The 24094-nt window shown below is 43.7% G+C and overlaps 1 protein-coding gene across 1 annotated transcript in view; it reads left to right on the forward strand.

The window, feature by feature from the left end:
- The window catches only part of CPS1 (carbamoyl-phosphate synthase 1), a 93197-nt gene extending 74280 nt beyond the window's left edge, over positions 1-18917 (forward strand). Inside the window, exons 31-39 of the mRNA XM_063341271.1 lie at positions 9-116; positions 1339-1428; positions 2802-2972; positions 6421-6495; positions 9429-9527; positions 14846-14905; positions 15875-15987; positions 16518-16647; positions 17918-18917. Coding sequence (XP_063197341.1) covers positions 9-116; positions 1339-1428; positions 2802-2972; positions 6421-6495; positions 9429-9527; positions 14846-14905; positions 15875-15987; positions 16518-16647; positions 17918-18016 — 945 coding nt within the window. The 3' untranslated portion in view covers positions 18017-18917. The remainder of the gene's footprint in view (positions 1-8; positions 117-1338; positions 1429-2801; positions 2973-6420; positions 6496-9428; positions 9528-14845; positions 14906-15874; positions 15988-16517; positions 16648-17917) is intronic.
- The last annotated feature ends 5177 nt before the right edge of the window (positions 18918-24094 follow it).

The raw sequence follows: 24094 nt of genomic DNA on the forward strand, positions 1-24094 counted from the left end.
GTGTGCAGGTTGTTTCACATGCTATTTCAGAGCACGTGGAGGATGCAGGTGTTCACTCTGGAGACGCCACCCTCGTGTTACCCACACAGACGATTAGCCAGGGAGCCTTGGAGAAGGTAGGTGTTGCACTAGCACTGAAAAGAGAAAATAAAGAGTTTGAATCTGCTCTCCCCCTTTGCTTGGGAGAACTCAATCACCAATGGAGAAATCAAATCACCAATGTTTTTTTTTTTAAAGGCCAGTGTGGTATGTGCAAGTGTAGGATGTCAGTGTGCCCCCTGTGACCGGCTGTACTGTACATAGGATCATCTCAATCTGTATCCCATTAGTTTCATCTATAATTTCAGCAATAGATGTACACACTTTCACAGCCATTGGATTTTTTTGTTTCATTTGTTTAGAACCAGCTTCCATAGCAGTAGAGGATTGCCTAATTCGTATATATGCCACAGTTCACTTTCCACTTCCTTTTCTCCCACAGTCCTTAAATGATTAGATCAGGTGTATGACTTTCTAGCTGCTTGCTTTTCCAGAAAGGATATCAGGATGAATGAACCCCACCTAATCTTAACTTTTTCCCCTTTCAAGAATAAACTTAACGATACAGAGTTAGTTGTCAAAATGAATTTTCTAAATGAAACGTGCCATCCCCCATGATGTCACCCTGTTAAGGGTTTGCTTGGAAGCTAGCAAGAGCCGTAATGCAGGGCTCTGTGCTCCAGCTCTGTTTACAACAATGTCCAAGGCCTTGATTCTGAAAACAGTCACCTCCTGGAGCGAAGCTATTCAAAGGCTTGTACTGAAATGGCACGTATTTCTTGACAAACCTAGAAAAGAAGATCATAGTGTTTTTTCCCATTTTGTTCCAGAGTGTATTTGCTGAGGCACCTCCCACTGGTCTGTGATGGGACAGGCATGCTGGTGAAAGACTTTTGGGACACTTGTAAAACTGACTAGTTAATCTCCAATGGCAAAACATCATTATTCATTATTTCACCAAGAAAGGTATAAAGGCTCCAGTGTGCAGGGCAGGAATTGCTAGAGACAGGGTAGGCTTTTATTCTCTCTCTTTCTCCTTCTTTCCCCTGCTTTCTCACACATGAAGCTGATTCTTACTTCCGCCCTCAAATAGCTCTTTGAACTGTAGGTAACCAGGCAGATAGAACATGTTTGCTTCTGAAAGATAATGCTCCTGCCAAAATAAGGGTATAGAGAAAAAACAGGCTGGGGTAGAGAAATGTGACACGTAAAGGAATCCACATGTGAGGTGATTTATTACCATGATGCTATTTTGTGGAATTTATTTCTTTATTATATAGACACTTTTTTTTTTAATAGGTAAAAGCGGCTACAAAAAAGATTGCAAATGCCTTTGCCATCTCTGGTCCATTCAACATTCAGTTCTTGGTGCGAGGCAACAACGTGCTGGTAAGAGCTCGTGTGGCTGTGGGAGGCAGTCAGGCCCTGCTTTGGATAGTGAGGTGCGTGGTTCCTGCGCTCCCTGCCCTGGAAGCTCTGTGGCAGGAGCAGCTGTGGGTTCCTAACCCGCCTGGTCTGGTGATGTGGGGCTCACCTGTGCCACCCCGAGTCAGGCAGCTCTCCCTGCCTGCGTGGGAGGGAGCGTCCTCCCTGCCCTCACGCGGAGGGTGGGTGAGCCCGGTGGCATTGCCTGTCAACACTGCCTTTGTTTTGCTGTGGGCTGCTGTCCTTCCCAAACCTAACAGATTGGAATACGATGGACAGCACTGGGGCCTGCGCCTCATCCTGTGAACTGAATATCGTTGCTTTTAGATCTCCAATGTCCTCTCTCATCTTTAGCTATTTCAATCGTTAGAATAAGCCTTCCAAGGCATTGTAAAGAAAGCAAAACAATTTAAGTGTTTAAGCCTTTAATATAAGCCATTAAGATGGCTATCTAAATAGTGTGGTGCTAGTAGCTATCAGTAACAGAAGTACGGCAGATGGCAGACTCTTTATGGTAGCAGTTGGCTTTCTGTTGCTAATGGAAGGTGGTAAGAGGAAAGTGAGCAGAGTACGATTGAGGAAGAGGTGAATGGAAAGAAAACCTGACATGGTATAGAAGAGATGTATTATTGGTGAAAAATCTTGTTCGGGTTATTAGTTGAGAAAAATGTACTTACTGTTCTTCATCTTTCTTCTGTTTCACATGTAGTTATTTAGAAACTACAAAGAGGGACAGAACGGAGTTTTTCCTTCCTTGCTTTTCCTCAGTTGTCTCTGGATAATCCCCCTTTTCCATCCGGTCTTAAATTACCTATTCTTGCTCCCCTCCGCTCCCCCTTCATTCTCACTTACAGCAGTTCCTCTTTGGCTAATGAACTCCATAGTGTGCTTCTAAGCACTGAATGACTTCTGGATGTAGATGGAAGGTAAGGATAGATCAGTCCTTCATGAAGTGCCATTGCCGTGGAAAAAGAACAAGGTGGGCTTCTAAAGGCTGTACCTAATGCCTGCGCATAGGGTCCCGTGCCTCTTGCACATTAACTTAGGGTATAATACAACATGTTTTACAGAGCGAACTCTGGATTGCTCTCAGTTCTCATTTTCAGACAATAGAGATGAAACTCAGGTGCAGAACATCAGGCTCCTTGTATGTCAAGCTGGCCACTACTCATCCCTCATCACTGTCTGTAATATTCAACGCAATTTCTGTATTTCTTATTTGGCAATCTGAAGAGCATCTCTGCCAAGATGAGTAAGGACTGATTTCCAGAAATATGAACCAATTTCTTCCCTGCACAGTGCCTGACCCTGGTATTTCTCCTTTTTAATCCCATCAGGTGATAGAGTGCAACTTGCGGGCTTCACGCTCCTTCCCTTTTGTATCGAAGACTCTGGGTGTGGACTTCATCGATGTGGCTACAAAAGTGATGATTGGAAAAGAGATTAATGAGTCATCCCTCCCCACACTGGAACATCCCGTTATTCCATCCAAATATGTTGGAATTAAGGTATGGTTTCCAAAAGAACACTCAAAAACCCACAACAGAGCCAGCACCTGGTGCATTAATAGGCAATTAGTACTTTAATGCCCAGAGAGAACAATTGACTCATTGGCTAAAAGCCAAAATGACCTTTTGTAGTTTCTGTCAAGATAATGTATGTTGGGAATTTTAGAGAAAAATCAAAAGAAAATTATCCAGTGATTATTAATAAAATTAATCTTCCTTTATTTCTCTGAATCATGTTTATAAACGGCGTAATAAATATGCACTTGCAGAATTGAACTTCAGAATAGCTTGAAGTTCAAGCTATTTCATAATACTACCTCATATACGTATGGACATATAGAAGATTGTGTTTTGAGTGCCCCCCAGATTTTATTTTAAGGATTTGGGACATGGGCTGTTGAATGTATGGAATCCCCTTTATCTGCCCCACCAGTTAAAATGGGGGTGAAAGTCTTGGATCCTTTGATTTCAGTGGGGCCAAGATTTTACTTTTCATAATTACTAAGCTACCCTACTGAGCTATTAAGCACCCAAGATATCAAAGTGTATGGTAGATATTTTTGAATGCTTAGTGTAAGAAAAAAAATTAATTTAAGTTCCTAATCATAAAAATCTAGAACAGCAGTGCAGAAAATACAATGGATAATGAGAATTGTTTATACAGAAACTTTCAAGCTTTAATAGCTTCCATATCGAGTGAAAATTGAGGAAACAGAAAACACCTAACGTCTTTCTACTAATTAAATGTTCAAACCTATTAAAATGCAAGCCAAATCTGTGGCCCAAGCCAGCTCAGGTTGTTGGCAAACCACTCGGTCTATAAGTAGATTTTACATTTTATTTTGGTGCTACTGACAGGCATTATCTGAAATTCTAATCTGAGACTTCTTCATTTTTGTGAGTCTTATTTATTTTTATAAATTTCTACTATTTAGACCTGGGGCTTCTGCACTGTTGTTAGCTAAACTGTCAAGAGTTTTGTCTCTCCTGGGAATGCCGGCTACAGAGTGGAAAACCCAACTATATTCTTGAAAACTTCACTACAAAGCCTTTTATACTCCTTGTGTTCTGTGTGGATTTGTCAAATATAAAAACCTGCTAATACCTTTGGAAATGCTAAACTTTGAAAAATATTCCAGTTAAACCTGGTTCTCATTATTCATGCATCATATTTTCTGTCCTCTTACATTTTTATTGCTAGGAATATTTGCATGGAAATGGGATTTTGTTTCTCCAGTAGTTCTTAAATGCTCTGAAAAGAGACTATGAAACTCTTTTCTTTCTCAACATAGCTGCTCCTTTGTGGATTCGGAGTTCCACCATTTTAGCTTTAGTGACTGAAATATTATCTTGCCATGTTTGCTGGCAGAGTGATGCAAGAATCATGGCCTGACCAATACTAATTCCTGGATAGAGCATGACTGGCTAAGTTTTAAATAGGATTTATTTCCAGCACCAGAGTCTGCTCCTGCCAGTGCCTTTTCACATTTATGGCAGACAAAAGTTAGGCAGCTGGTGGAAGGCTTTGTTGCTTGTTACTTGTCAAGACAATATGTGCATTAAAAATAGTCTACCTTAACTGCCATATCTCAGCTTGAGACTGTAGAGTTGACCACCGTAAATATTTTCTCTTTTCTTATAGAAGAAGCAAAACTGATCTAGAAGTCCCAAAGACACATGACATTTTTTGAGAAACCTTTCGCAATGAATTTCTGATGTCACATTTTAGTTGGCCGTTGTTAGGTGTCATGAAACAGTAGCTGTCTTGTCTGCAGTGTTACCCTTGGAGACTTCCAAAAATGGAATTATGTCTTTGGATTTAAAAATAGATTATTTTTTAAGCAGCAAGGATGCTGTCTTCATGCAAATGCCAGTGGTAGTTTAAGATGTAGAGAATCATAGAATGGTTTGGGTTGGAAGGGACCTTAAAGATCACCTAGTTCCAACCCCGTGCCCTGGGCAGGGACACCTCCCAATAGACCATGTTGCTCAAAGCAGAGTGGTCCATCCATCAAATCCATGCCTTTCCAATTTAGAGACCAGGTTGTCATGTGGGACAGTGTCAAAAGCTTTGCATAAGTCCAGGTAGATGATGTCTGTTGCTCTCCCCTTATCCACCAATGCTGTAACCCTGTCATAGAAGGTCACCAAATTTGTGAGGCATATCTTGCCCTTAGTGAAGCCATGTTGGCTGTCACCAGTCACCCCCTTATTTTCCATGTGCCTTAGCAGAGATTCCAGGAGGATCTGCTCCGTGATCTGTCTGGGCACAGGGGTGAGACCTGACTGGCCTGGAGTTCCCTGGGTCATCCTTTTTTCCCTTTTTGAAAAGGGGGTTATGTTTCCCCTTTTCCAGTCAGTGTGAACTTCACCAGACTGCCATGACTTTTCAAATACGATGGATAGTGGCTTGGCAACTTCATCCATGAGTTCCCTCAGGACCCGCGGATGGATTTCATCAGTTCCCATGGACTTGTGCACCTTCAGGTTCCTCAGATGGTCTCGAATCTGATCTTCTCCTATAGTGGGTGGTTTTCTCATTCTCACAGTCCCTGCCTTTGCCTTCTGCGACTTGGGTGATGTGGCTAGAGCCACTGTGGCCAGTGAAGACTGAGGCAAAAAAGCCATCGAGTATCTCGGCCTTCTCCATATCCTAGGTGACCAGGTCTCCTGTTTCCTTCCAGAAAGGGCCTATATTTTCCCTAGTCTTTCTAGCCCCGTAGAAAATTTCTCCTTAGCAGAAAATTTGTTTCATTTTTGCCACATGTGGTCGTTGGCTCTTCAACAGAGAGATTTTCTCTCTCCCCACTTCCCCACCCTTTTTATTTTAAGGTGAAATTAGACAAGAGAACTCAGAGACCGCAGTGACCGAAGTCCTCATATAATAATCAGCGGTTTTAATATTTTCATACAAATGATAAAAAAAAAGTTATGGGTGTGTATTTCGGGGGAGGGGGGCAGGGAGGGAAAATACGTAAATCATTTGCAAAGTTTCATCTGGTTTACGCCAAAAGAGTGTGGTGTTGTGGATTGGTTTGATTCCTGTGAATGAAAAATTTCTGTTAGAGAACAGTTGTCTCAGAAAAACTGACTTCAGGTAATTTCTCTCCTCGTTTCATGAATTAGGTGCTTTGCAGCCTTTCTGTTTTAAAATGTGTCCTAAAAGTTATAGTGATAGTGGGCTACCACAGATTAGAAATCTGACATCAGAATGTGAGCAAGACTGCAAGAGTTGGAAAGATGATTTATTGGGGAAATACATGTTTGTTTGTTCCAGTCCGTCATCAAGATGCTGCGGGAACTCATTTGCCAAGTACTCCTTTGCTTATCACCCTTAATTCTTTCTGTCTCTTTCTGTCACTTCCAAGTGTAGCTGGATGTTTGGTTTTTTTAAATGATCCATTAAATTTTCATTCTCTCTCTCCCTTCCGCCTTGTTCTTTCACCAGGCCCCAATGTTTTCTTGGTCCCGGCTGAGAGATGCTGACCCTGTTCTCCGATGTGAAATGGCCTCTACTGGGGAGGTATCTTTTAGATTTTCTATTTTTTTTTAAACCAAGTTGCCTTTAAACATCGTGAATCTTTGAAAGTGATCTTAATGCTGCCTGAATCATGATGGCATCTGTAGCTTCTTCAGAAAATTGAAAACATCTTTCTTAGCCGTAAAAACACGTAGTCCTGGAAAACCCAGTTTATTCAGCCACTGGATGTCCCTCTTTACCTGCATGTCGGCTCCCTGAATTGGACCTGGTCTGTGTGACAGCCTGAAATGAGTTCATCTGAGAGCTGTTGGGTTCTGGGAGGTTCTCAGTGCATCAGTCCGTTTTATGAATCACCTGCTTCTAGACAGACAAGCGCTTACAGCTTTCAAAACCCCTCATCGACACATGCCAGAATAGCAATATCGAGACTCCAGGTCATGAGCGTTTGGTCTTGGAACGTGCTAGTTATTTAAAGGCAACAAACGCGTGTAGTGATATTTTTGTTGTTGCCTGGTAACTATTGAGGCAGGTCCCAAGGCGCAAAAGGCGAGAAAGAGTGAATAAAATGTGATGGCTGCAGTATTGACTGTTGGTAGGATGCGGGGGAGACTGGGCTGCTTTACCCACTCTTCTACAGCAGGGCTGTGAGGGGCTTCTGCGACGTCTCTCTGGCGTGCGCGTGGCCAGCTGTAAAGGCACAAAGCTCTTCCTCTTCCTGCGGAGGCTCAGCACTGATGGGAGCCCTCGCCCCTCAAGGGGTAGAGGTTTCCATCTACGGCATTTGAAGAGATATTAAATCATCAGGCACAAAGAGGTTTGTTTATGAGTTATTGCTGAGCTGTCAATAGCTTCCGTAAATATACCCTGTTACTCTAGAAAAGAGTTGCAATAGCAAGAAACTTATTCTGGGCTAGAAAGCGCATTTGGGAGGTGATTAAATACTGAGGCAAGTGGGTTAGACTTAACTCTGCTCTACCACAGCTAGGCAGGTGTCAGAGCCTGGACTGCTCCGTTTGATATCAGCTTGGGTATGTCTACTTGAGCTGTTTTCATTAGGATAGATTTACCATTTTAGTATGACAAAGCGCTGTACCCAGATACACAGTAAGAACAGCCTTCGGTCTCCTACATCTCTCCAGAATTGCTTTATTTTGCTCTTCGTAATGTGTGGGAAACCAGTATTGCAGAAGATTTCTTTTCAGTGTAGTTAACGGGCAGAAAAACACCAAGTAACTTCCATGACTTCCTTACTTTCAGAACAAAATTGACTACACAGACACCACCCTCCACTCCCCACCTCCCCAAAAAAAAAGAACGGTATAAAAAAATGTAGCTAAGGGCAAGAATTATTTTTCTGAGCTTTATATGGAGTTAGAGATTACCTTGGTCATAAAGGAGGGGTTATTAACTTTTATGAGTTGGAAAGATCCATATTCACAAATGCCATAAACTGTGACAGTTATGGAAGTCTTCCTTATGAGTGAAGTAAGGATAATAACTTGCTTTGGGTAAAATGCTCAATTATTCCTCAAAGACACTCTTCCCACACATGGCTTGATTTGGGCTTGAATTTGTCACATCTATCTGGAAGTGACAAATTCCAGTATTTAGCTGGAAGTGGTGGTTCCCACAATAGTAGAAGACACAGTGGTGGGGATCCCTTTGAGCATCGGGGCTGTTTTGACCATGCCATAGGGCTAAACCTCTCCTGGCAGGCTGGAAACCCCTGGTCCAAGCTTACAAGGCAGCAGCTGTCCACCGCCCATGGAAACCCCTCAGCTGGATACACTGTGGAACACAATGAACACTCAAGGATGAGTTTTTAGAGAAAAGCTGAGATATACTAGTTGTCATGATTTTTTTTTTTTATCCCTGCCCTTGTGGGATTTTTGTTTGGTTGGTTGTTCTTTTTTTACTGCAGAAGATCTGGAAAATCATCATTTGTTCTTCTTCTTACGCGAAATGCTGGTTTCTGCTCACCATGGTAACAGTGAGACCATGAGTGTGAGGGCTCGCTCTGTGAGGGGAAGGGCCGTAGAGGAAAAGGGGAGAGCAATTCTCAATCCTCCCCTTCATGGCATGTGTATATGTGTGTACATTTGTTATCTCAAAGAGGAAAAACTGTGGCAGTTTCTGCTTCTGGCTGTTTTTCAGCAAGTGTGGAGTTGGCCAGAAAAAGTGAGGGTTTTGGGTTTTTTTTTTCTCTTTTAACTTTCACAAAAGCACATGCATTCTTCCTCTTGTCATCGGAATTCCAAATTTTGGTAAGAAACACGGTTTAGTTCTTTCAGAAGATCGTTACCGTATGACAGCAGCCAAGCTCCACAGGCAGTTTTGAATGATGGAGAACTGCTAAATGATTTTTATTGATTTCTTTATCAAGTTTTTGTATATATAAAACAAATTATTATGAATTGGCATGATTGCTTTGTTGTTTTCCTAAGAATGTTTTACTTGAATTTCGTACATCTGTGGACTTTTAATAGAAATGCACCTTTACCATGGTTTATAATCCCAAGAATCGCCAGAAGTGCATGACAGCACCAGTGTTGTCTCACCCAAGTTTGCAGCGTGCGCACAGAGAAACCTGCCTGCGCGCAGAACCCTCCCTGGTATTTAGCATTAGATAATTTTAAAGAATTTGCAGTGCACTCACAAACATTGGAGCAGAGGCTGTATACAGCATTTCCATAACTCAGCAGAATCAATTCTTATTACTCTTTGGTGTGCTGTTTGAAACTAAAGCGTTGCTTATTCCTTCGTTATTGCTTCATTAAAATTATGAGATTTGTCTGCAGTGATCTTCTGATTCATTTCCCCCCCCGCCTGCAGACTCCATGCAAAAGCAGTCTGATTCTGCATGAAGAAGTCAAAAGAGCCTATTTAAAATGTCATTCATGTTTCTTTTTAAAGCAGTGGTTTTGGGTTCGTTTTCATTTTTCCCCTCATGCAACCTTCTTGATGCCTTTCCCCAGGTCGCATGCTTCGGGGAGGATGTGTACTCTGCCTTCCAGAAGGCTATTCTTGCCACGGGGTTTACGTTTCCTAAAGAAGGAATTTTGATTGGAATCCAGGTGAGTCCTAAAAATCAAAGCTGAGAAAGGACTGACACAGAGGAACTCGTTAACTGTTGCCATGTTTTCATTCATGTGCCTTTATGGTTTAAATGTGTTTCTGTCCGATGCAGCTTGAAGTGCAGTAAGACAGTGGGGAACAAACACCACGGAGAGATCTTTACTGCATTCCCTGGGGCTGGCCTGGGTTTTTTCCCTCTGGCTCCTGATAGTTTCTACTGGGAGCTGCAGAAGTTTGCTGGGGTCCAAACCCCAGGGATTGCTGCAAGCAGAGGCATGGGATCAGAGAGTTAGAAGCCACCTTCCTGTGGGGAACAAAGCTCGTAGACGATGAGATCAGAGAGACGTCCCAGTTATTGCTCAGAGCCCCTCCCTTGCTCCCTCCGAAGTGGGAGCCCTAGGGATGCTACTTTCCAATCCTGACATATAAACTCCCTTCACTTGTACACTGACTCTTGCCCTTTTGAAACCGGTTCCCCTCCACTCCCCCCAAAAGAGTGAGACAGTTTCGGTACTGCAAAGCGGGACCTGCTAAGCTTTCCCCATAGAGGCATATGTTTCATTCCAGGCAGAGCTGTATCATCATCCAACAGTGTAGAAAACATGATGATCTTAAGGTGTTGTGGGGTAATTATTGGTGTAACGCTTTTAGGCCTCCACCAGGTATGGCACTGTCGTGTTCCTCTCCTCATCCAAGTCACGATGGGAATATACTTGAGTGTAATGGGGTGAGGGATTAAAGGACAACAGTCTTCACCCTGCAGCCTGCTGGCATGGCTGCCTAGAGGCATGGCTGCCATTACTCCTTTCCCTGTTTGATGATGGTGCACAGCCAGTATTGTTGCCTACCATGCAGCTCCTATCAGCTAGGAGGAAGTAGCTCAGAAAGGAAGAACCAATGCTAGTAATGTTTCTGGTTTCTGTATCTTGCCAGAGCGCTCTCCTAGTGGGGACTGCCTCTCAGACACATGTTCTGCAGGTCCAGTGATTCCAGACCAGAGCTGGGACTTTAGGGTTTCATCTCTTGCTGTCAGCATCCCTCAAAGTTGCTATATGTGACAGAAAGTTTAAATGGTGTCATTATGGGAATGTCCTCCAGTGCAATGGTTTCTGCAAACAGCCTTTACATGAGGGAGCTCCCGGTGGGTTTGCCTTAGGAACCATTCGCAGTTCTGTATCAGTAGGGAGGATGTGCGTTTCAGGACGAAAAGGTAGCTAGGCAGAAAAACAAAGAGTTGTTTCTTTATCTCAGGACAGTTACCAACTGCAGGAGCTGCTGAAGTCAGATACACTTGTAAACTTTGAGATGTGTGTATGTTCCTCAAAAAAAAAAAATCAGACATTTCAACTGCAACTAGAACATTCTTGAGCCCCATAAAGACAACTGATTGCCTCGTGCTTTTCCTGTTGTGCTTGTAATAAACGTATGCCCTACATGATTGCATAAAGCCCATAAAACAAAAAAAAATAGAATAAATGAATTTTCCTGTCGAACAGCTAGGGTGTGAAAGATGTGTTGGGCAGTCTGTGCCAGCAGAGGATGTGAAGGAAGTGTGTGAAAAGTGGCCAGAAAGGAACATGACTTCTGCTACCACAGATTACTGCTTAGTCCTTAAATATACACATATATACACACATCTATGGGTTAAAGCTGTTGCTCTTCGTTAGCTCAAATTCGCAGAAAAGTCCTTGCTTGCTACCTAGATAAAGTTCAAAAGTTCAGTATGGAACTTTGGGCAGGTGGTATTGTATGTCTACTGTGTATCTAATCACTGCACGTTTTAAAACAGCATTTTAAAAAGGGAAAAGAAAAGTCAGGAGAAGAAAAGAGGAGGGAGCCCAGAGATTAAAATTTAAGTCTATTTTCCCGGTAGCAACTAAAAGGGAACTGGCAGCAAAGAGTAATTTTAGCTGTAGAAAGCGTTTATGTAGGTTCTGTGTCAGTATCTGTTAAACTGAGCCAAATGTTCTTTGTAAAAAGGTCTTATGAAAAAAAAAGGAAAAAAAAAAAAAAGACAAAACAACCCCAAAAGTTCACCCCCTCAACCTCCCTCCAAACTTTTAAGTAACAAGATTCCGTCCATTTTAATGAGTGGTTTACAGTTCATCTTCTTGCAAAAGAGACTTGAGAACAATGGATCAATCGCTTGAAGGTCTCTCTTCATCTTAGCATATTTCTTATATAATGAGGCTCCAAAACAAGGAGTGTAAAGTTAACGCTGAGAACCACGTGCTGCTCCCTCCCCACGCTGGAGTTTGTCGCCCACCTGCTCTCCAGGGGCCTGTTTGGGAGCAGAGGGGAGGTGGGGCCTGGTGAGACCGGGCGGTGCGGGGCCGCCCTGGGGCTGGCGCCTGGGCCTGGAGCGGCCTCCCCGGGCGCCGCGGGCCGAGGAGGGGGGAGCCCTCGCTGCGGGCCGGGGCGGGAGCGGGCGCTCACCAGCAGCAGCATCGGTCTCCTTTTAATCACACGCATGAGGTCATCTGCCTCAAACTGGCAACGCTGTCAGGGTGTCCTCAGCGGGGAGAAACAGGCTCAGAAGGACAGATACCAGGTTGCCGCTCTCCCCATAATGTTTAAATGTCGTTGCTGTGAGGGGGTGACGAGGTGGAGGTCCCTCCCTGGGTGGAGGCCCCTGGCTTTTAACCTTCAGGATGGTTTCTGCGAGCTGTTCTGGTGCACTCGGGGCCGGCTCTCGCACAGGTACACCAGCCCACGTGGTTGTCTCTCAGGAAGGTGCTGTGTTCTGTCTGCAGTGGATGGTGAACTCAAAACATACCCCGCTTTCAAAGGCTTCATTGCTGCGTGACTAGCGGCTCACTCTGATTTTTAGACTGGACTTTTGGCTCTTGCAGAGAGAGAAATAAGAAGCCAAATGGTTGTGAGTTCTGCTTCCCTCTAAAGTATCTAGGCGCAACATATTTAGTTTATTTGGTACACTGCATCTTTATGCCATTGCTAATAATTATGTTGGGGTGAGAGGAGGCTGCCTTCTTGAAGGTGGAAGTCAAATAGATGTAGTTAACAATAGTAGAGAGGGAGATCTTAGTTTCCTTGCAAACGTTTCACTCTGGATTAGTTTGCAAATCAGGAGTCAAATGGCTGTGCTGCAATCTGCCGTACAAACAGGTTCCAGTATGCCCAGGTAATGAACCCAGCGCTGCTGAGGGGCTTCCACCTTGGTGTACTCAGAGGTCGCTGTTCCAGTGGCAAACCTACTGGGGCCACCCAGAAGTGTTGCGAGCAAAGTAATCCTCCTCAAGGTCAAAGAGACGAGCACTCCTTGCCACCTGCGGGACCGCATGAGGCAGGCTGGCAGCCAGCCGGGACTGCAGGCTCCCTGGGTCGTCCTTCAGCTGTGAGCACGCCGACATTGCACAGGTCGAGGGTCCCCAGGGTTTTGAAGGCCTGATGCTCCCAGGGTAAACAGAGTACAGCTCCCTTGTTAGACAAATGAGTCTCTGCCAGTTTATGCAAGCTGATAATCTGACCTCTTTTCTTCTCACAATTTGGGGAAATCTATGATGCTGAAACCCTGAGCCTGCCACTAAATAATTTATATTTTAAGCAAGAGGAGTTGAAAAGCTCGTTTTATTTTCTTTCCTGATTGGGCTATTCAGTGATATCTCTGGGATGGAGTGCATCTGTCTTACATCTGTGCTGGTGACCACGAGATGCGGAAAGCATTGATGGAGTATTTTATTTTTAAATCCCAGCACTCCAAGTCTGTTTTTCAAGGTAACCTTCTGCCTTGGTTCCTTAGATACCAGATTTTTTGCATGCTCCACAGTGGATTTGGGTACAAAACTCAAGATTATCACAGGAGATGACGGGGCTTCGTTTTGAGCTGGTTTTAGTAAGAGCTAGTCTAGCTGTACTGAATTAACTGAGGACGTAGCCCCTTACAAATAGTAAGGCGTGCTAGCAAACATGAGAGAGAGGTTATAGGAAACAGAACTTTTCCAATAAAGGAAAAAAAGTACAATTCTCCTACAATAAATATCTTCCACTAAATAAATCTGCTTGTACTTTTCACCTTTAGTAACTAATGGTTTCTTACACAGGTTCTTTCAGCCAGCTTGTAAATCTGAGGCTGCTCCGATGCAAGCTGACAGCTGTAATTTCTTTTCATGGAGAGGCTGTTTTATGTGTCACAAGTGTTCAGTACATGTTTGATAGAAGTTTATAATACTGTTGTGAAAGCCAGTCCCCCTGACCAGAAGGCAGAACCGTTCTCTCAGACTGGGAAGCTGCCAACGCTGTCACATTGTATATTTATATTTTCCAGTTAGCATACAGAACGAGATGGCTTTCAGAATGAGGTTCTTTCTGAGTGCTGGGGAAAAATCCTGTTGACTCCTTTTCCTCAGAGGAAGTTGTTCACCCTTCAGAATATTGCGCGCTCACTCATAAAGGTTAAGCTATCAGTAGCTTCAGCAGCAACAAGGGAGCCTGCAATAATCTTACTTGCAAATGGCCAGAGCAGGCTAAGGTTAAAAGCAAGGTTTGGCCTGCCTCGGTGGTGAGAAGGGCATGTGTTGCATCTGGTCTTTGCATTGCTGTACTTTCAACATCCCAAAGAAAATTATGCTGGTATCGAATTTTTACTCAGCTGTTACTCTAAAGTGGCTTGTTCAAGTGCAGATGTCTACAGGAGGTCATATTATCTTCTTTTAAATCATGTTGGATCTGGGTATACATTATGAGAGAGTCTTTCAAAGGTGCCCTAAGTACCTGGGCATTCAGGGAATAGGGTGTCCCAGTCTCCTGAGTGGTTTTGTGCTTTCCACTTCCATATGCCTGTGCGAGTTAGAAATGAACACAAACGCGGGCTCTTGTTCATGTGAATTTGCAAACAGAGCATCCAAAGGCAGCCCAAAGCCTGTCCGTATGTGTTATCTGCCAGAAGAGAAGACCAAATGTTTGAGCAATGAATGAAAAAAAAAAAAAATATATATATATTTAATTAAGAGCAGAGGAGACTCTAGTTGGTGTATTTGAGAAGGCAATTGCCCAGATATTTAATACGCAGTAGTAACTCTTCTGTAGTTGCAGTCAGACTTAGTATAAGAACACTTACCCCGGTGTTGTAACAAAACATGTCTTAGCTGGGAGGGACTTAGGCTTCAGGAGCCAAACAGTTTTCTTGGAATGGCACTGTGCAGGCACATCCAGGCATTTCTGCACGCACACACACGCTCTTGGCACAGGAAGGTTTATTTGCCTCAGCACAGCCTGGAGAGGCTTCATGTTGCCCAATAAAAATCACCATTTCTAAATCCTAGCTTTGATGCTGTATCTAATAAATTTCCTTTTTCAGAAGTCCTTCCGCCCCAGATTCCTGAGCATAGCAGAACTGCTGCATGAGGAAGGTTTTAAGGTAGGTGTTTTCAGTTATTTAAAGCTAGAGAGTTTTCAAAATCTGAAACATACTTGTCCTGCTACAGGAATGGAGAACGTTGGAGTTTATTTGGAGGTGGAGAAAAAAGGACATTTTCAAAGTACATCAGGGATTTTTAGCTGAGTGATCCGTAAAGTCAGTAGGTATCACCCAACTGAAAGTTTTCCTGATTGTTTAATTGAACATATGGGACTGTCATGAGGGGAAGGACAGCCCTGGCTCCACTATCAGCGTGCAGCCGGGATGTCACATTATAAACTCCTCGGAGTTCTTCAAGTAGCAAAAACGCCAGCAGGATGCCATGTACGACAGGAGGGGAGGAAGGGGAAGCCGTTTCTATGGAGAAGGTCTTTACACTGCTTCATCTTCAGTGATATTCACGAGCCGCAGACACATGAAATTTGTGGTGTTTACATCCCTCCTGTAGCTTTTCAGCATTATTGTGCATCCGTATCCCTACTGAAAGGTAACTAACAATGCAGGCACAGAAGACTGGTGAGAGCTTTTTAGTATTAAGTATTTAAGTACTATTTTCCTCAGTGGCATTTTGAAAGGCATCTGCCTTTCAAAACTTAGCGCTAGGCAAAAAAAAAAAAGGCAACTCCCCCCCCCCCCCCCAAAAAAAAAAAAAAAAAAAAGAATTATTGAACTAATGAAAGTCAGAGGGATTTAGGTTTTCCTAAGCCACTTAACTGCTTCTGGATGTGTTACTACCATTCGTTGACTGTCATCCGTAGCAAATCACAGATAACAGAAAGCTGGGAAAGTCATGCTGCTCTCTGTGTTTCTCTGTGTGGAGAGATACCCTCCTGGTGAAAAGTGCCCTCCAAAATCAGCTGTGACAACCACACGGTGTGTTGGGCCAGACCCATGTGAATGAATTTAAAAGTTTTGGTATTGTGGAGCGTCCAGTAAGTAACCTTTTTGGGTTTTTTTGTTCCTTAACAGCTTTATGCCACAGAAGCAACCTCAGACTGGCTCAATGCTAACGGTATCCCAGCAATTCCCGTGGCATGGCCATCCCAGGAAAACCATAGCCCGAGCCTCCCCTTGGTCAGGAGGTAAGAGCAGTACTTACCCTGTCAGATTTGTGTTGGCAGCCAGGGCAAGTTGCTGGCCCTGTTGAGATCAATGATAGTCATTTAATGGGACTTTGGATTCAATCAAAGTTTTGTTTTACCTGATTCTGTCTGGAATGGCCACAGCAGGGAGGTTTCAGCTTAATTAATGAACATCTCCTTGAACAGCCCTATTTAATATGGCTTGGATGTATTGCTCCATGTTATGTTTTCACGCAAGGATATGTGGGATCTGAGCGTTTAGCCTTTAATGACAGTCAGTCATGCCTTTAACAGTGCGGAGCTGTATGAAGGCTGAGTATTGCTTTGCATCATTGAATAGAACAGAAATGAAGCCCAAATTCCTGAGTTGCAGCTTAGTGCCTTAGCCCCTCAACTATCCTTTCTTGGGATGTAAGACTAACCTCAGATGAAACTTTTCGGTGTTGTTTACCTGCACGCCTGTGCTATTCATCATAGATTTTCATTAAGCAAGACACACTGTGATACTGTCTTGGGCATTGTCTCTTCAGGCTGGTGAAGGATGGAAAAATAGATCTGGTGATTAACCTGCCTAACAGCAGCACCAAGTTTGTCCATGATAATTATGTGATCCGGAGGATGGCTATTGACAGCGGGATTGCTCTGCTCACTAATTTCCAGGTACTTCCCATGTTGTTCTTTCTCCTCTTAGTCATAAAAGCCTTTGGAGCTTTCAAGCACTTGTGACCTTAGATTCCAGTCTGTTTGGACCCTCATTATCTCTGACAAATAACTATGTGCCTGAAAATCATGGCAACACAATTGTTTGAATGTATTTTCTTTTTGCTACTGTACAAAATAACATTGCTCAGAGTAAAACAACAACAAAAAAGAAAATCTTGAGTCCTGTACTGCAGCTGAAGTTGTTGCTGTATTATTTTCACTTCAGAGCAAACTTCTTGCACAGGATTGCCTGGAACGTGTCTAAATTGTGCATGGGAAGAGATTTTTAGTGGGATGTTTTTCCAGTATGGTCCTTAAACCTCACAGCAGGAAGTAGCTGGGCTTTCTTGAATGATCCTTGGGGCAATCCAGTTCCAAAGTGCCATCCAAGTGGAATTGCTGCCTGTCCTGTTGTAGTCCCCGACTGCCAGTCATTGTGTGTCTGTAGCTCCTGACAAAGCACTTTCCCATACTGACAGGGGAAGAGATATTTGGTAATGCAAAGTGGGACTCCTGCTGCCAGCAGTACCTTGACTTCCTTTGCAAGGGGCTTTAACTGTCACAAAAGAGCCTCATCTCCCTCTCGTTAAGCACAGCAGCCAAATGCCTGTTGATTTTTGGTGGGCGCTGACATGGAACCTGGTGACTTGAACCGGGGTCCAGCTGTGCAGAATCTTCTGCTGTGATTGGAGTGAGTGGAGAGCAGAGAGAATGCCAAGCTGCAGGTTCAGAGACAGGATAATGCCAAACATGATTAGCAGGAATGGGAAATTGAAGACACATCCTTTGCCTACTAGCAAAACACACACTGACAACCAGAACAGGGGTTCCCATCCGAAATTTATTACCACACCCGCTTGATGCATTTCATTGAACCCTTTTGATAGCAGAGTTTTAATCTCTGATTTTGAGAGAGGAAAACACCACCATGTTCTCTTAAAGGCTTGGGTAAAACCCATCTCTTATGGGACAGAGCTGTCTTGCCAAAGAAGCCCGGCACCTCTGTGTCTCTCCAGATGGACAGGTAGGCTCCAGAGGGCTGAGAGGGCTGGAGCCAACACCCATGCACAGTCACCTTCAAACTTGTGTTGATTTGGATGGACTCAAGGACTGGACCTGCAAAGGGTAGTTTCGGGGTGACAGTGTCGAAGCGCGGAGCCTGCTCTCTTACTCAGCTTTATGCAGAAGGCTTTGCAATGCTCAGTCCTCCTCTGCTTTATATTGACAGGTGACAAAGCTTTTTGCTGAAGCCATCAAATACTCTGGGAAATTGGACTCCAGGAGTCTCTTCCACTACAGACAATTTGACAATGGAAACACTGCGTAGAAGAATTATCTCCAACCTGCAGTCTTACTGCTTCTGGCATCACAAAAGAGAGGGCATATCTGATCATCCACCTAACCATTTTTCCATGTATTTTATAGCATCTGCACTGATTGTTTTTCCAAATCACACAAACTAATTCCTAGCCAGTACTTTTGATGGCTCATTGGAAAGCTGTCCTCTTCTCCCGCCTCTCCATTTCCACATGGGATCAGATATTAGTTACTTACTAGATGGGTAGATCCAGACACCACCATAGCAGAGGAAATGAATGAGATACAAGTGATCCTACCTGGGGGTTGTTCCTTCTTTTCATAACCCAACCTGTTCCTCCTTAGAAACACCTTCCTTGGGTCCATAATCCCAGCTATTCTCATGCTGGACTACTAGATCCTGCCCCAAACTCCCATAGAAAGACATGTAGCTTTCTCTTTCCATTGCTGATTGTTGAGGATTTTACGACTTGATGTAACAATTAAACATCCTCCTCCTTGACCCACCCAGTGGTACCATGGATGCCTGCCATGGTGATGAGTGTGACAGGAGCTCTTTAAAGACAGATGAACATGAATTCCCCACGATTCCCTGCAACAGCTGACAGGCATGATGCAGCTACTTTTTCTTTGGTTTTTAACCCTAGCCAAGAATCATCATCTTCAGCCGGTAGAGATGTGGGAGAGGAAGTCTGTATGTGTGTGTCCTGGAATTGCTTCCAAGTTCTGGTCAGTCCTTCGGGCTATTACTATTTTTTAAATTCTGGTTCAACATTCTGAATTCAGGCGGCTGTCCCTGTATCATAAAGGCTGTCTCTCAGCTTTGTGTCTGGCTTCAAAAGTGGAGAACTCCCTGAAGACTCCTGTGTGTTGCTATCCAATGTTTTGTGCCGTGATTGTGGGCATTAAAATTGAACCCTTTCAAAATGAGGTGGAAGTGTTGCAGTGCTTTACCCTCCCCCCCCAATTAAGTGACCTCTTCACTTTTGCTCCAGCTTTCTCTTCTGCTTTTTCAACTCTTGCAACACCTGCAAATGCTGTCCACTGTGCCACACGGTGCATGTTATCACTTGCTGTCTGCATGGCAAAAGACGTCAGCAGCTCTATGGCCAATGGCCCTGCATCCAGCGGGGTCTACAGTGCCGGCCTCTAACGGTTTATCAGCTGAGAAACAGCATGTGTTTGTCTTTTTTCCCCCATGTTGCAGCATGTACACACCACACCCTGGGTTCAGGAAGATTCAAAGTTGGACAATTTCTCTGATACTGGCGAGAATAAACTAAACTGGGGGATTTTCCTCCAGCCACACTCTGCCTGAGGTGATGGACCCAGGGCACTGCCAGCTTGTAGCTACCCACGTCTTATGTATCCCCCAATAGCCTTGGCTCTGCCAAGAAATACTCCTGCCAGCTAGTGCTAGATTCATGGTTGTGCAGCTGGGTACCACCCAGCAGTGCTTTTTCTGAAGCTTTTAACACTGAAAGTAGTGCACTCTGGGCTGTCTTGAGACGAGCAAGCCTAGGCTGCTGCTTGCATTTGCTCTCGAGTTGCTGCAAAGGAGCTTCAAGTGGAGAGAGAGAATAAGGGCAGATGGATAGCCTGGGGGTTTTAAAATTAATGCTAAAACATTTCAGGAAGGATATAAAATTTGATGAGAGTTGTTACTGAAAAGTGCAAAGGAGTGGGCAGAGGCTGTGATGTCTTTGGGTGCCATGGGACTCTCTGAACAATTGGTTCAAAGTGCCAAGACCAAATTTTGAACTAAGTGTGGACTTTTATTTCTGATCTTGTTGACATCCCAAGGGCTCCTGTCATGGGCATTTCTTCAGTACTGACTTTTGTGATTAATACAACTATGCCTGCTGTGCATAGGAAGAGTTTTGCACTTTTAGCAATAGCAATATTATTGAAAAACAACAACAACGACAAAAAACCAAAAAAACACCCAGCCAAAACTCCAGAAGAGCCTGAAGGCATCAAGTGTTCACCCATTCATTTGTGAAATGGCTGACTAATGGTGGTTAATGAAGCAACACTCTAAATGCATCCTGCACCTTTTTTTTTTCAGTGGCAAAAATCCCATTAACAACTGGTGTCATCTCACATCCTCCCACCCTGCTTTTACCACTAGTAGTGAACAAAGCGACATCTTAAAACATCTGCATTCTCTTGTTCTTCCTCTTCTATTTTTTTACTTCTCTTGTGAGCTGAAAATGAAATAAATGCCCTGGATTGTGACAGCTACTCCTCCTTAAATTGTGCTTGGCCTGGATTCTGCCATTCTTTTTTTTAAGTTTTTTACTTTATTTTTATTTAAAGCTCTGATGAACACTTAGGAAACCATCATTCTTACGTTTGACAGCGAGTGCATCATTTCATGTGGAGCTGCTGTGTGCCTCAGAGGTGAGGAGGTGGTGGGAAAAGAGCAGCAGGACACAAAGCGAGTGCTCTTTCTTTTCGGCTGCACAAGAGAAAGGAGAAGGCCTGAGCCCCCAGGAGGGATGTGGGAAATGTAATTGAAGAGCCAGGTGACAGAGCAGTGGGCTAAGAAACATCAAAGAGATGGGAACTTTACAGAAGGGACTACCAGTTTTGGAGAACAGGAAGACTTTTACTGCTTTTAATTCAGCTTAACCAGTGCTCCTGCCAGTTAGCTCACAGAGTGGGTATGTGGGTATCTGTACGTTCCTGGCGTTCCTCACTGCAGCAGCCGCAGGTACTTAAACCACAGCTTCTTTTGTGTCCACAGACTCTTGTAGAATTAGAGTGGAATTTAGTAGAAAAACACACCAGGGCTGAATATATGCTGAGTACTCTGTAATTATGAAGTCGTGTTAATGTTTTGCTGCTAGTGCTAAGCACTGGTCCCTTCCCCACTCCTGTGAAGCAGGTGACACTAATGTCCTTCCACGCTTTGTCAGACCCATCTATATGTGTGTGTGTATATATATAAATAATAGATACTGTCCCCTGAGCTGTCTTTTCCTCTGTCTCCTTTTGGTGTCTCCTCCCCTTCCCTGTTGAAGAAAAAAAGTTCTTTTTGCTCTTACTGATGCAAGGTGAAACTCTAAGTCTTGTCATGGTCAGAAGGAGCCAAGAAATCATCGCCCAGCTTACCTTGTGCAAACACTGAATGCTGGCTGAATTTGTTTCTCGATACGCTTTTTTTCCTTTTGTGTGATGAAGATGTGGACACTGTAGGAAAAGATCTTTAAGTATCTACAGCTGTTGGGATCAATGCAGGTCTAAAAAAACCCAAACAAAATTACAATTAGCATCCTTTGTACCAAGCTCTTTTTCTTATTAATCTTGGGGAGGGTGACAATGACAGATGAAAGAGGATGCTGTTCCGAGCAAGAAACTTGCTAATCTACGAGCAGTTATTTTTTTACTGTCTCTAAGAGAGGGTTGATAGAGAGACATGTGAAGGTATAAGAGAAAGTATAAAGCACAGCTTTTTTGCTAAGCACAAGAAAAGGTGGCAAGAGCCATGATGAAATATGAAGGGACCTAACTTTTAGGAACAGAGGTGGGCTTTTTCTCAGTAGTCAGTCTATTCAGCCACTCTCCGAGGCCATAGCTCTCCAAGTGTGCCAAGGGCTGGGAAGCTCTAGAGGCTTGATTTCCTAGGAGGCAGTGCTGAATATTGAGGTCAGGCTCTTTATCCAGTTGATCACGTTTCTGGATTTACTCTTCTGCAGTTAGCACCATTTAAATCACTTGGAGATTGCTCAGGCAGCCCCTGCAGGGGTTAGTAGCAAAGCAGTGGTAGTTTGGCATGTTGAAAGCAAGAAGAAAAGAACGTAAGAGAGTGAAGATAATTTATTGCTACCACTTTCTGCTTTCCTGGTAGAGGTCTTAAAACACAGTGAGATGAAAGCATAGGCTTTATATAAGTGAAAAAAAGTAAGAAACCTCTTTGCTCTGAGACCACTCAAAAGAGTTGAAATCAGGTTTCTGAAAGTCGTAGGAAGCAGCCAAGTAGGAAAGATTCCACAATCTGCAGGAGCTCTTGGCAGTGGGCAGAGAAATAAGCCTTGCTTGGCTTGCAGGTTGCGGGGTTTTCCTGGACCAGATGTTGCCACCAGCCTGTAAGGCATCTTGTTTTCCTCCCTCCACATACTAAGTATATTTTGCGCTCCTGAGGTTTAAAAGCCTAGTTGTGTGTTGGTTCTCTGTGCTTGCATCACAGGCATCTAGGAGTCTGGCTGGCAGCTTAGCACCTCTATATCTTCATAATAAAGTGACCCGTAAGAGTAGGGAAGGAATTGGAAGTTAGCACTGTATGAAAACCCGCACCGCAGCGTGTGTGCCATACACACCCCCTGCTGCCTGTAGCCCAGTCGGATGCCAATGACCACGAGCAGGAGGGTGGGCTCATGCAACAACCAACAGGAGGTGGTAAAAGGAACGAGCACCTCTGGCTCCTTCTGTTTATAGTATTTATAACACCAAATCGTAGTCAGAGCAGTCCTGGATGTTGGGAAGCTTTCAGCAGACGTAATTAATACTGCTGTTGTCTGTGCAAGGACAGGAGGTGCTGCCATGCCACATGAAGCATATGAATGCTACTGCTATAGTCATCTGCAGGATGTTGAAATCTGCTGTACTACAACAATCAGCTGCCAAATAGTACCCCAAGCCTCTGGTTTTCTTCCTTCTGCATCTCAATGTCTAACACCGCATAACAGAATTTATAGGGAATAATCTAGTTACGCTGTAACATTTGTTTCACCCTTATGTTGAAGAGAATTTAAATATGAACCTTTTAATGGGTCCTATTTAAATGGAGAACATGAGATTTTGTCATTAACTAGGTAGGCTAAACTCTCACTCATCCTCATAATTAAAATATATTGAATTCTGCAGACTGATAATACCAATTGAGATAAACTCTTTTAATTCAGGGAAGTTTGTAAAGATGAAACTGAGAGACAAAAGCATTTGTTGCAAATTATGTTCAAGCTTTATGATAAAGTACTTTGGGGAAAAGATGAGTAATGCTGATGCTTTGGGAATACCATAAGCTTGGATGAATTCTTTGGATTGTCTAAGACAGTATCCAGGAGCAGCAAGTACAGCTGTTTTGCAGGGAGCTAAAAGAAGTGCCAAGAGTTCGTAGTTCTTGCAGAATTCATTCTCCCAGGGAAAGTTTCTTGTTATTAAAGGTCAATTTTTTACTCCTGTAGCAAGAAGTTTCCTAACCTCTATGGATATGGGGTTTTGTCAGTCTCCACAGAGTTGCTTACACTAGTGCAAAGCCAGCATAATGTTGCTGTGGTGATTTTACACTGCTTTTAGCCTCTGGTGTAAATGATTGCCCAAGATATTCATCATAGAGAATCAGGCGCCTTTTCAGGAAAAACATTTGCTCTTCCAGCTCTAGACAATCTTGTTCTTTTTTCTGACTTCCTGAGCATTACTAAATGCTGCTAGGCTCTTGTCCTTCAAGATCTCTTGTAGTAATGAGACCTCATTATAGCTTAAAAAGGCCCTCTGCTATTCACCATCTTTGAGAGGCATTAAAATCCATCCCCTTATGACAGAAGCACTTGGAACAACTCTTAGAAAAGTGTGTTATGTTCTGACTAAGCATCATGGGGCATGGAATGAAGTGTTTGCTGCTTTTTGTGATTCATGGGAGGCAGAATAGTGGAGGTGAAGCGGTCAAAAGGTGACCTTTGCTGAGGGTCACACCTGAGCCTTTAGTCAAATGTTGAATGCATCGATGTGGCCAGCTAGAAGCAAATAGTGTGTTCTTACTGCCAGCAGGTCTCAGTTCTTGGTATAGCCTGAAATAAACATTGAAATCTTTTGTGGTGCTCTTCCAACAGCTATAAAAGTACCAGGATTTATCCATTTTGCAGCTTAGCCTGAGCTGTTGATCCTGAAACGAAAGTCTCAGCAATGCTGTGTCATTTGTATCTTGTTGGGAGATGCTATGTGGGTACCCAAGCACAGGGTGCGTCAGCAGTAGCGTCTCGTGGGGAGTCTCTGCTATGCAGTTTTCATATGGACGGCAAAACATGGCTGTTAGAGCTTGGCACAGATAAGTCCTGTGATGGTGGTGAGGAGGAGGTGTACGCCC

Source organism: Chroicocephalus ridibundus, chromosome 7 (assembly GCF_963924245.1).
Source record: "Chroicocephalus ridibundus chromosome 7, bChrRid1.1, whole genome shotgun sequence".
NCBI lineage: Eukaryota > Metazoa > Chordata > Aves > Charadriiformes > Laridae > Chroicocephalus > Chroicocephalus ridibundus.